The following is a 12,584-nucleotide window of genomic DNA, read 5'->3' as shown; positions in this document are numbered from 1 at the left end:
TATCATAATTATAAAATATTGTAATTTGACCAATAAGTATTGACCAATAATTATACAAAGTAATAATTATTGGTCAATACTTAATATCTTTAAAAACATCCAGTAATTATTGACCAATAAAATATTTTGTTTAGTTGAAAAGTATAATTTTTTTATTTATAATTTGTAGGTTGACCAATGTCTTGAAGATGCTCATTTAACTATTAACTTATTTTAGATCAAGGAAGTAACTCACACTATATATGTATAGATAGATGTCCACTTAGTGAATTATCAACATAGAATTTGAACATTTGGTCTCAAAATCAAAGATATGAAAATCCTCTTCGTTCTTTTGCTTATTTTCTCAATTGATTTTGGTATGAGTTTTGATACTTAAGATTTATTTTGTGTCAAATTTCACGAGTTTTTGTTTCTTTAATCAATCATGTTCATGATAGAATGGATTTTTTATTTTGTGCAGGAAACCAAGTGCAATTGCTGGAGGCAAAACAATGTTATTATGTTATACCTGGTTATTGTAATACATGGAAGAATTTTGTTTGCGTATTAACTTGCAAGGGTGTATGCAAATCATTTTCTGGGCATGGAGAATGTCGTGACGACCGAGGTTGCCATTGTCGTTGTTGTTGATTAAATTGTTATATGCAACAATGGAACATTCATTGTGTGAAATTATTAAATAAGAACTATATTAATAAAGTGTGGTTGCATTGCATATTTCTCCTTTTATCAAATTTTTAGTAGTTGAAGAGTGTACGTTTTTGTTAGTTAACGTTCCTTTGTAGGATAATACGTGTGATGTTTAGTCTTGGAACAATGCTCATAGTAGTTCTTATTTGGTCAAAGAAAGCTTACATGTTGTTGTGAAATGATGATGGTGGTGATATCGTCAAAAATTACGAAATTGTGTGGAATAAAATTGTCCCATTGAAGCACTCGTTGTTTGCTCGGCGCTTTTTGAATAACAAGTTTTCAACAAAGGAGACATTACTTAAAAGTGATATTTTAAACATTGATTCTCAATTTTGTGTGAATGGTTGTGAAGTGACCGAGTCGATTGGTCACTTATTCTTTAAATGTCCTTTGTTTAGATAATTGTGGTTCGATGTCCTCTCTCGATTAGGAATTTATTGTGCTTTATCAAACTAGACACCATGTCACTACCAAAAAAAAAAAAACTAGACACCATGTTCATCAATTTGGTGTTTTGTTTTTATCTAGCCATGTGTCGTGTTTTACACTTAATATTAAATGTACAAGTTCCAATACAAAATTTCTATTATAAATTTTTTAACATATGCAAATTTGCACATGATAGAAAAATCCTTTTTATAATCCTTGTCACATTGAATCATCGGTAATTGAGGAAATAAAACTTTTGTTCGTGTGGTTGACTAAAATCTCATGTGAAAGATTTTGACTTTAAATTAACGGTGTACTCGTCTTGGACGCTTGAGACTTTTGGATATGAATTAACTTCGTTTTGTTTATTTTTTTGATTGCATTTCTTTGAGCTTTGTAAGGTTTTGTGTTTGACTCTTGTTTTGTCCTATTTATAGCACATCTTATGCGGTAAATAATTTTTGAATGCATTTTTAGCTTTTTTGAAGAAGAAAAATTGTCATCACTTACCGGTTATCTTATCTTATCTGCTTTTGATATCCACTATACATTATTTTATTTATTTATTTTATTAAATGAGTCTACACGTTTGCCTCTAACCCATCCATATGCAATATACTACATAGTGATTTTTTTTTATAGGATTGAGTGATGTTTTGTTGACAACTTCTTAGTGTTTAACAATGTATATATCCTCAATACAAAGAGAAATAATATTTGTTAACAACTTCTTAGGTGTTTAACAATGTATATATCCATTTTGTGATAACTTTTGTTACAACTTTCTCTCTCATACTCGCATTATTTTTTACTTTTTCTCACTATTGTTTTGGTTTTCGTGCAAATACATACTTTTTTTTTTTTTGTAAATTATGGTTATCTCATAGGTTGTCAACCAAATGGTTGTTCAAATAACACTCCTATAATACAAAAGTTACATATGTTTAAATAGCATTTTCCATGTAGAAACATATCTCTTCGTTTTATTGAGAAAGATCACATAAGTTAGAAATTTTAATTTATTTATAAAATGATTATTTATGAAGTTCAGAAACGACCATTTAGTGTGACTGCTAAAAATGCAGCACGAGATGCGTGAGGAGAGAGAGAGAAGGATAGAGAATCTTTTATGGTTATTGAATGAGAAGGACACAATATTCAACTCCAAGTTTTGAATTGGACACACCTCCATGCAACTTTCGTGACCCACTCATAAAAAATAAGCCAGCAAACATGCTTATGTCATATAAATCCTTATTCCCAAACAAAAAGCAAATAACCAAATCTCATGGACCCCACAACAACATTATTCATGCCACATACATTAACCTTAAACAAAGACTCATAAAGAAGCATCTAGCTTATAATGTTGAATAATCAATTTTAAAATTGCTTAATCCAAATTTTGGTCTTATAAACTATGTGTCTGTTTGGATTTGAGTTAGAAATTGCGTCACATTGAAATATCGCATCCCAAAGCAGTGGAATCGTGAAATCGCGTCTCAAAGCAGTGAAATCGTGAAAATTGTGAGGCTGCTATTTGGAACTTCTTGATGGAAGCACGTTTTTTTTGTCTTTTCACCGCTAAAACAAACACATCATATGCAGTCTTATCTATTGATAGAACTCACGATTAACAATCTACTAAAATTCAACCTCTTTATTATTGAAGAATACTAAAATTCAGCCTCTGTCACTTCGATTTCTCGAGAAAAAAAATACTAAATTATAGTACCTAACAAACTAGAAATATGTCACCTATGTAATGTAATTTTGTTGTTACATAATCCCACGATCACTAGAACTAAACAATGCAACATTTTGATTCAGTCAATTTGGCTTAATGTCAGCATAACTAAAATCAACCCACTCAGGAAAGCAGTTAAGATCATTGACATGATCATCATGAGGAAATCCAAAGCCAAAGTCCATCAATGATTCCATAGATTCATCACCAGCTTGATCTTGAATTGCAATGCTTGAAGAGTCTTGAGAAATTGACACCAAAGGATTAATAATATTGCTGTTACTTGTACCAATTTCTGATACTACAGCATCATGAATTTTGTCAACTTTATTGTCTAGCATAATTGGAAGTGGTGAAGGTGGAGAATGTTGATTTTGTGAAGCAGGGAAATTGATTTCTGAATTTTGAGGGTTGGAACTTTGAGTTAGTGATGGAGTTGAAGGGATAGTATTGTCATTTTCAGTCAATGGTTTGAGCTTAACTATTCCTGCCAAAATCTTCTTCTTCAGTTTTGTGTTCCAATAGTTTTTCACATCATTGTCTGTTCTGCCAGGTAGTTTAGATGCTATGGCAGACCATCTGCACAAAATCACAAATTTCATGAGAACTATTCAAACTTTGAGGCATATTCCTCTTGAAGTACTATGAAACTAACTTTGAGGACCATTCAACTGACTATAAAATGTTGGAATATTTTATTATTTAATAATATTCCAATAACATTATGTGGGCAAATATCGTAATAATAATTATATTAGTTATTTATCAATTTAGAGCCTTAATTGATTAGTGATCAAATTAAGTAATATGGCTAATTAGATTTCTATTTTGGATAATTAATTATTTAATTAGTTGATATGGACTCAAAATGAGTGGATGTCCGGATGGCCCATTAACGGAATAATGGGAAACCCTAATGGCCATCCAATATAAAAGAGGCTATGGTCCCCAATATACCGTACACGGCAAACTCTCTCTTCTCCCCATCTGAAGAGAACTTGAGGCATAAAGGTACCGGTTGAGGAAGAACCAAATCGGCCGCCGCTAACCCTGTTTTGTGTTTCATATCATCGCATCTTCTCTTTGTTTATGGCTGTTGCTGAGAGGGCTGAATATGAAAGCTCTATCCAGGTATTCCTAATACCCTAATTCTTAATATCTTTGATAAATCAAACATGTTGTCGATCTGATCATATTCATGTTCAATTCTTAATTTGCTTCCGCTATACTTTTATTTTGTATTGAACATGTTATGAATTAAGACCTAAATTTCCAACAAGTGGTATCAGAGCCGCTTCATGTTTGATTTATTGGAATGTTAATATATTCAATTGATATATACGCATTAATGATCCATGTTGTTAAGGTTCAATTTTGTTTTGTTGCGTGATATTTGATATCGATGGCCGTTTTGTTTATTGATTCTCATATGTTTATCGGTGTTAAGTGTCAAAAATTGATGTCAAAATCGCTTCTTTAAGCGATGACTATTTGTTTAATTTGTTGATGTGAATAATTATTTATTTCTTTTGTGAATCGGTGTAATTTGTTTTTTTTTTTACACCGTAGTTCTGTGCTTGATTTATAATTCGGTTAATATCATCCCTTGATTCAGCTCCTATTTTGTCTGTTACCATATATGAATGTGAATCGGTGTAACAAATCCCTTTATGATTGGGATCCTTTTTCATTAATTTTTGGATCCTTAATCCGTTACTTAATTTTTATGGAAACAATTTTCGTGTGATTTAAAATAAAATGTTTATTTTATTTTATTTATTTTTAACTGAATCATGGATCAAGATATTGTCCTATTTTCCCCTCTCGTAGATCCAGTTTGTTGTTGGGAGTTTTGGTTAATTTTCCCAATTTGTTTGGATCTTAATATTACTTAATTGTGTTTAGCTCTCGGCAATTTTTTGTTTCTGAAATTGATTGATTTTATTTGACCAAATAGATGGCCAGGATATTATATGTGTTTGGCACTCATGCATTAGTAATCGATTTCTCATGTGAATGAGAATTATTAAACCACTGTAGCTGAAATTAATTTGGGCATGAATGTCTCTAAAGCAACAATCTTTTATTTTGGATAAGGGTCATGTTTTGCGACACTGAATTTATCCAAATATTTTGAAAATATTGCTTTTATTATTTGTTTAATTGTTTAAAAAAGCAATAATATTGGGTATCCTACACTATTTGGCTAAATACATTTAGATTTGATAGTGATTTGAATCTTTATTTTGATTTTAGTAATTTGATTTTTTAAATCAAATCTTTTGGTTAATATGATTTTCAAATATCATTATCATATCTTGCAGCTTAATTTCTATTTGAAATTAGTTTTGATTCACAAAGATTTTGTACATAAAGTTTATTTTGAGAAAAATAAGGCAAATATAAATTTATTATATATATATTTGGTAATTACATATATACTTTTGGAATATTTGTTGTCTTTTACTAATGAATCTCAAAATATTGTTGCCCTGATTTTGTAGTACAGAAAATAAGGTTTTGATTCTTTAAACTTTGGGAAATAATAATTCTAGTTTTAGTTTTGTTTGTTTAAAACATGCAAAGTTTGTTTCCTTTATTTAGGAAATATTTATGCTAGAGTTATATTTTATTTTGTTTAAAGAATCATTCAGTTTATATTTGTGAATCAATTATAGCATGTTTATATTTGTGAATCAATTATAGCATAATATTTTGGAATACAAAGATTCAATTTTCATTTGATTTGAAATGGAATATTTGGTTATAGCATGATTATCATATTTGAGTTTATTGTTATTAAGTTTTCTACAATAATACTTTGTCTTTATCATGCATTTTGGATATATTTCATGCTATGTTTGTTGTTGTTGTCACTTTATGCGATAACTGTAAATGCATTATCATACACACATTGGTGTGATTTTGGGACTTGCATCTTCTTTTCAATTATTGTGAATTTGTCTTCACACTTAAGAGTTGCCGAGTGACCTTATGATTACTTAGCGACATAATGGACTAATTTGGCCTACATTATGTCGGTAGTGCCTTGTAAATTTAAGACATTTCCCATTAACTTTGTAAAATTAAGACCATCCCCATTTAAATTCATTTATTGAATTGTCTAGTAATTTTGGTTGAGTTGGTTGAAACAACAAGTTGCAAAAGTAACCTCTGTTGCGTAGATTTGATTCAGTTGAAATTACAAAAGATGTAGTATGTAATTGTTCATGCGAGCTGTTTTAGTCGACCAAAAGGAAGGCACAGTTTGGCCGGATAATTATATACATGCGATGGTAAATATGCGGTAATTATTAAGTTTTTCCATGTGGATAATGAGGATGTCAAAAGACACCCATTATCTGACCGGACTTCTTAAGTTTTATCCATGTGGATAATGAGGATGTCAAAAGACACCCATTATCTGACAGGACTTATTACCATATTTGATCATTGCATTGAGATTACCGTTTGCAGTTAATTCTTAGCAGTCAAAAGATTGTGTTTTAATGGTGCTTTGGTATCTTGTTTTTGGTCTTTTAATTTACAACTTGTGATGATAAATATGTGGTAATTCTTAAATTTTTCATGTGGGTAATGAGGATGTCAAAATGCACCCATTATCTGACAGGACTTATTACTAATATTTGATCATTGCACTGAGAGTACCGCTTGCAATTAATTCTTAGCAGTCAAAAGATTGTGTTTTAATGGTGCGCTTGGTATCTTGTTTTTGTCTTTTAATTTACAAATAAAGATAAATTGTGCATGTCTTATAATTAATTAATTTTGACATGTCGGCTAATGTTGTGTGAGTGTAGACTCATTTAAGTATTTAAGAGTTTACATCCACACCTGTGATGATAAACATATGACAATTATAAAAAAAAAATTTTATTCTTTGTCAAAGTAAATTGTCATTGGTTGATCATTGCTGTAAAATACCACTAGCAATTGATATTATTGTTTAAAGACTTGATATTGATGGTGCACTAGGTATTTTGGTGAGTGTTTTACTACTCTTGTTCTCTCTAAACAAATATAGTTTATGTATCTGTTAATTTGAGTTAAATTTTAACTCTTAAAAGTTCTTTTAGGAATTAAAGAATAATATTAATATTGTTCTTGGATCTAGACCTTAGATAAGGATGGTGAAACTCACATTCTCTCACAAATTCAACACCTAATGTGAGAATCAAGTTTGACAAGTAAGTATACACCAAATCTCATAGGTCATATGTGATCATAAAGCTAAAATATCATATGTATTAGAGGTGTTATTTAAGATGGCAAATTTTTTGTCATATTTTCTTTGCTTAAACTAAGGTGCTTTTAAAGCAATATAGAGAAAGACAAGCTCTCATTTGATAGTGAGTATTTCATTAAGATTATTAGGCAAAGAAAATGTTAGGAGCACATTATGTAAATATTTAATCTTGCTAAGACACTATAATTTATACTATCATATGACTTGTTCGAAAATTCAGTAATTTTGACTATCATATGACTTGTTCGAGAATTCAGTATTCTATTTGCACAATTAAGTTTATAACTGTTATAGTTAGAAATGATCTTTTTGAAAGATCTATTCATAAAGTGTGCAAATAAAGAAAAGTTGAAGCAAGAGAAAATTAAATAGTGCTCATTCGGAAAATACCTCAAAAGATAAGGGCAAATAAAGAAAGGTAGTCTTGACAGACTTATGTCCAATGATGTTGAAAGATATATCAATTTAGAATGGACAAAGTCGATAAAGATTGCTTTATTCATTTTTTGAACCAATTTTAGATTGTCGTTACTAGCTTTTTTTTGTATTTAAAAGACAATTTGGTGAATCATCATTTGCCTTTTTTTTTTTCTTTATTCTTTTTCTCTTTGAATAAGCCATGATATCTTGAGTTTTATTTTCGAATGATGATTCAATGTGTCTTTTAAGTTCAGTTATTAGAGTCAATTTAGTTATGACTTGTGACATTCTATATTGTTTAAGGTTTTGAATACTATTAGTTTTCCGTCCCACAAATTAAGAAAATTTTGAGACATAAATTTTTAAGTTTTCTTGAGGATATTGAGTTTGGGGGAGAGATATGGTTTTAGAACAAAACTGAATGAGGAAGAATTAGTTCTAAACTAATTCATATAGTTACTATTATTATAGTATATTAGGATTCTCATGAGGACATTATTGTTCTTCCTCTCAATCAAGTTAAGAAATTATTTCATATAGATCAAACTCAACACCCTCAAGAACTAGGGAATCTAGTGTCATTAAGAATTGATTGAAAAGAGAAATTCTATTTAGTTTAATTGAATGACTCTATTAAGACAGTCTTGATACTAGTTTGCTTATTATAATTTTGGAGCTGCACAAGATGGATTTCAATTTAGTGTTTCTTAATGGTGACATTAATGATACAATATGGTGCAACTTAAGAAAACTTTTGTGTCAATAGATACAAAGTAGATGTTTTGCAAAGTCATGAAATCCACTTATGAGTTAAGAAATTTGTCTCTTTATTGTTACTACATATTCTCATAAAGCAATTATCTCATTTGTTTTTGAGATAATATTATGGAGAATTGTGGATTTAGCAAGTTCAGTGGGAGTAAGTTTATATTAATATGTCAATTTTATTTTATTTAGTCAACAATGATATATGTTTGTTATGTGAAACCAAGGAAATCTCAAACAAAAGTTAGTGATGAAAGATCTTGGGGACACCTCTTTTGTGTTAGACATTTCAATACTTAGAGATTCTTCTCAAGGTATTATTCGGATATCACAAAAGATTTATATCAATAAAGTTGAAAATGAAATGACATAATTTTTGGTAACCTCAATCACCGAGAGAGACTTTTCAGTCTCAAATATTGCCCATTAGGAAATTTATGAATTCAGAAATTTAAGTATTTTCCTAAGTTTTGCCTATAAAATATTTTTTATGTATGATCTTATTTATATGCATTTGGAAATAGCATATATAATTAGATTGTTTGGCAGATACTTGAGCAATTCAAAGTTTGAATTGTTGAAAAGCAACCTTAAGGATTATTAAAGAGAACAAGAGAGCTTATGCTCACATCAGAGATCTGACAATTTGGAGATCATTTTTGTGTCAGACTCTGACTTTTGGATGTCAGTATATGACATACATCCTAACTCAGGAAATGACTGTAAGTATTTATGTCACTTGGTTGCATATCGTTAAAGGCATTGAAAGACCACTCAAGTTATATAGTGACATAATTCAGTCGTATAGTTATTTGATAACAAAGTTTATAAGGTTCATTACCTTATAGATTATTGTTGTTGAATGATAGAACAAGTAGAGACAAACTTTATGCTAGTTGATCCGTTATTCAAAGACATGACACATAAGGTCTTTCATATGGTTATTGTCATTAAGGATGTCTTGGATTAGTGGGAGTCTCTTTTATTTTATGTTCTATACTTTGTTTTGGTATCGATACAGACCATATGTTATGATTTTCTGCAGAAATAAAGTTCATGAGGTTATTTTGTTATAACCATTTCTGTATCATTTTGTGCAAATACTAAATTTGCAAACTTCAGTTTGATCTCACTAAAGTTTTCAGTTGGATCAGTTGGAAATAGGCATGATTTAGAGATCACATTACATGAAATTTCCATGCCACTCATCCATATCAATCTATGTCATCAAGTGCATTGATATGGTGGTCGTCGTGGTTCCGTCACGTTATATGTCAGTGACGACAGCCGCGGTGGTCCCATTATTAATGTATGAGGTGGACCAGATTGTACAGTTGAAATCTAAAGATAAATAACATTCAGACGCGCGCCTAAAGTATTCTGATATAATTATTAAGATATGTAGCCCAAGTGGGAGATTGTTGGAATATTTTATTATTTAATAATATTCCAATAACATTATGTGGGCAAATATCGTAATAATAATTATATTAGTTATTTATCAATTTAGAGCCTTAATTGATTAGTGATCAAATTAAGTAATATGGCTAATTAGATTTCTATTTTGGATAATTAATTATTTAATTAGTTGATATGGACTCAAAATGAGTGGATGTCCGGATGGCCCATTAACGGAATAATGGGAAACCCTAATGGCCATCCAATATAAAAGAGGCTATGGTCCCCAATATACCGTACACGGCAAACTCTCTCTTCTCCCCATCTGAAGAGAACTTGAGGCATAAAGGTACCGGTTGAGGAAGAACCAAATCGGCCGCCGCTAACCCTGTTTTGTGTTTCATATCATCGCATCTTCTCTTTGTTTATGGCTGTTGCTGAGAGGGCTGAATATGAAAGCTCTATCCAGGTATTCCTAATACCCTAATTCTTAATATCTTTGATAAATCAAACATGTCGTAGATCCGATCATAATCATGTTCAATGTTTTGTTTGCTTCCGCTATTGATTCATAATTGTTGAACATGTTTTATGAAATCTGTTTATTATTAAGACCTAAATTTCCAACATAAAAAACCAATACTACTAATAGATAGATAGTACATTTATTTTGTATATATGCATAATTAAATGATAGAATATCAATCCATAATTTCTCACTTTTTTTAAAATCATGTTATTGGTATCAAGCATCTATATTCTATAACCATTTTTTGGGTCTTAATCTTGGGGAAAGACCATAATCATCACAGGTTCGACAGATAATTAAATAAAATCCAACATTTAGTAGTTTCTCTCCTTCTAATCACATTTTTTCTGTTGATAAAGTTTGAACATGAGACATTGCTTAAAAAAATTTGAGTCCAATCCAGTTACACTTAGACCAACATTATGTCGGACTGTCGGTTATAATTTCTCACTTTGACTGAAGGTTGTAATTTTATTTAAAACACCATCAAACTCTAAATACGACATCTCTCCCAACTGAAATTTAAATTTTAGTCTCGGAATTCCTAGTTTATAACATCATGGGAAGTTATCCCCTTCAAGTTGACTCAACCCTAGTTGGTTGTTATAATTTCTCAATTTATTATCTACATGAAAAAACAAATCTTTCCAACTTGTACACATTAAAAATCATCAACTCTTAAAGAAAAACAATGCATAGTACTAAATTAAATAAAGTTGTAATAGTTAGCACTTAACAATGATCAACTCTTATGAAAAACTATATATAATACTAAATTAAATAAAGTGATTATAACAGTTAGCAATGATCAACGTTTATAATAATAACAATTTGGAAATTATATAGTGAAAGTAGATACAACTTAATTAAATAAGTTGGAAATAGTACTTGCCTGCTACCCATTTGAGAATAGAGGGTGAAAATGATGGCATCCTCTTCTTCAGTGAAGCCTCCATGTTTGATATCTGGCCTCAGATAATTCAGCCACCTTAGACGGCAACTCTTCCCACACCTCTTAAGTCCTGCCATTTGCATATCATTAATTAATTAATTATCTATAGGTCATTATTATGAAAATGCAAAAAGCAAAAAAATAAATTTGGTTTTCATTTTATTCGTCTCTAACACTTACAAACCAAATTAGTGACGAAATTAATTTTTTCCATGTTTACTTTTTTCTAATAAAGTACACAAATTTCTTTGACTAAATCAAAATTGTAAACTAAGATAGATTAAATTTAACAGGCTGGAACAGAAGAACGAACTACAATCACTGTATATTATGATTCTCAAGCTATTTTTGACTTTGCCTTGATGTAATTTAAAAAAAAAATGAATCAAACAATGAAAATGAATCACTTTTCTTAGATAACACAAAGTTGAAATTTCCTCACAAATAAAATGTGCATAATATAAATAACACCAAAAATACAAGTCCTGTTTTTATGCTTGATGTGAAAGGGGAAAAAAGTTCTTTCATTTTTCATTTTCCATTTTCATGTCTGTTGATAACACTTCAAATTGGAAGAAAAATTATGTATTTTTTTTTAACAAAATAAAGAAGAAAAAAAACATGTAATTAAGATCACAAAATTGGTTTGTGAAAAAGGGTATCCAAGAAAATCATAGAAATAAAAAAAAATAAAAAATAAAAACAATGGGAAGAGAGGAAGAAAAAAACCAGCTTTTTTGGGCAATGCAATCCAATTTCCAACAGTGCCATGAGTTGCAAGATAACTCTTGAGTGTTGCATCTTCATCCGGAGACCATGGTCCTTTCTTAACTTTCTCTTTGTCACAACAAGGAGCTCTTCCCATGGCTACTCTCTCACTCAACAAAGAAATTGTTGAACAATGATGTTATAAACTTCTTTGATGCCACCGCTATGGTTACATTAAAGCAGAAGAACCTAGTCAACTACAAGACAAAGCTATGTATTTTTGCATTGTGGCAATTAATAAGTCAAATATGAACCTGTCAAAAAGTTAGTAAATTGAAATTTAATTTGGTCTCCTCAAAAAATATATAATTTAATTTGGTCTAAAGTTTTTTTTTTTTTGACAAAATTTTGGTCTAAAGTTATAATATTATTTTATTGGTTATTGTTTTATTATCGGTTGTTGAAATAGCTTTTTCTTTATTGTTTAACCCAAATTTATTATGCCGTTTAATTTTATTTTTTTAAAATTTAATGTTTATATACTTTTAGGGGGAAAATTAATATTTATATGCTTGTGTGATGTATACATCCTCTAGTTTTATTTTAAAACATCATGTCTTAATTACAAGTATAAATTCACTTTTTAAATTATAAGTATAAGTTTATTTTTAGA

The 12,584-nt window shown here is 29.8% G+C and overlaps 1 protein-coding gene across 1 annotated transcript; it reads right to left on the bottom strand.

Annotated features, from left to right (window-relative positions):
• Window positions 1-2,758: 2,758 nt before the first annotated feature.
• LOC146952195 (transcription factor MYB15-like) lies at window positions 2,759-12,196 on the bottom strand. The gene is made up of 3 exons (XM_085758677.1): window positions 11,933-12,196; window positions 11,144-11,273; window positions 2,759-3,451 (listed from the first exon to the last, which is right to left on the bottom strand). Exons 1-3 carry the CDS (start codon window positions 12,066-12,068, stop codon window positions 2,956-2,958), a joined length of 762 nt encoding a protein of 253 aa, XP_085614803.1. The 5' UTR covers window positions 12,069-12,196; the 3' UTR covers window positions 2,759-2,955.
• Window positions 12,197-12,584: the final 388 nt, after the last annotated feature.

The sequence above is a fragment of the Medicago sativa genome, chromosome 1 (genome assembly GCF_051527215.1).
Source record: "Medicago sativa cultivar Bolivia chromosome 1, Bolivia_mono, whole genome shotgun sequence".
Lineage (NCBI taxonomy): Eukaryota > Viridiplantae > Streptophyta > Magnoliopsida > Fabales > Fabaceae > Medicago > Medicago sativa.
Note: the sequence above shows the minus strand (reverse complement) of the source record. Positions and strands in the feature narration are given on the sequence as shown.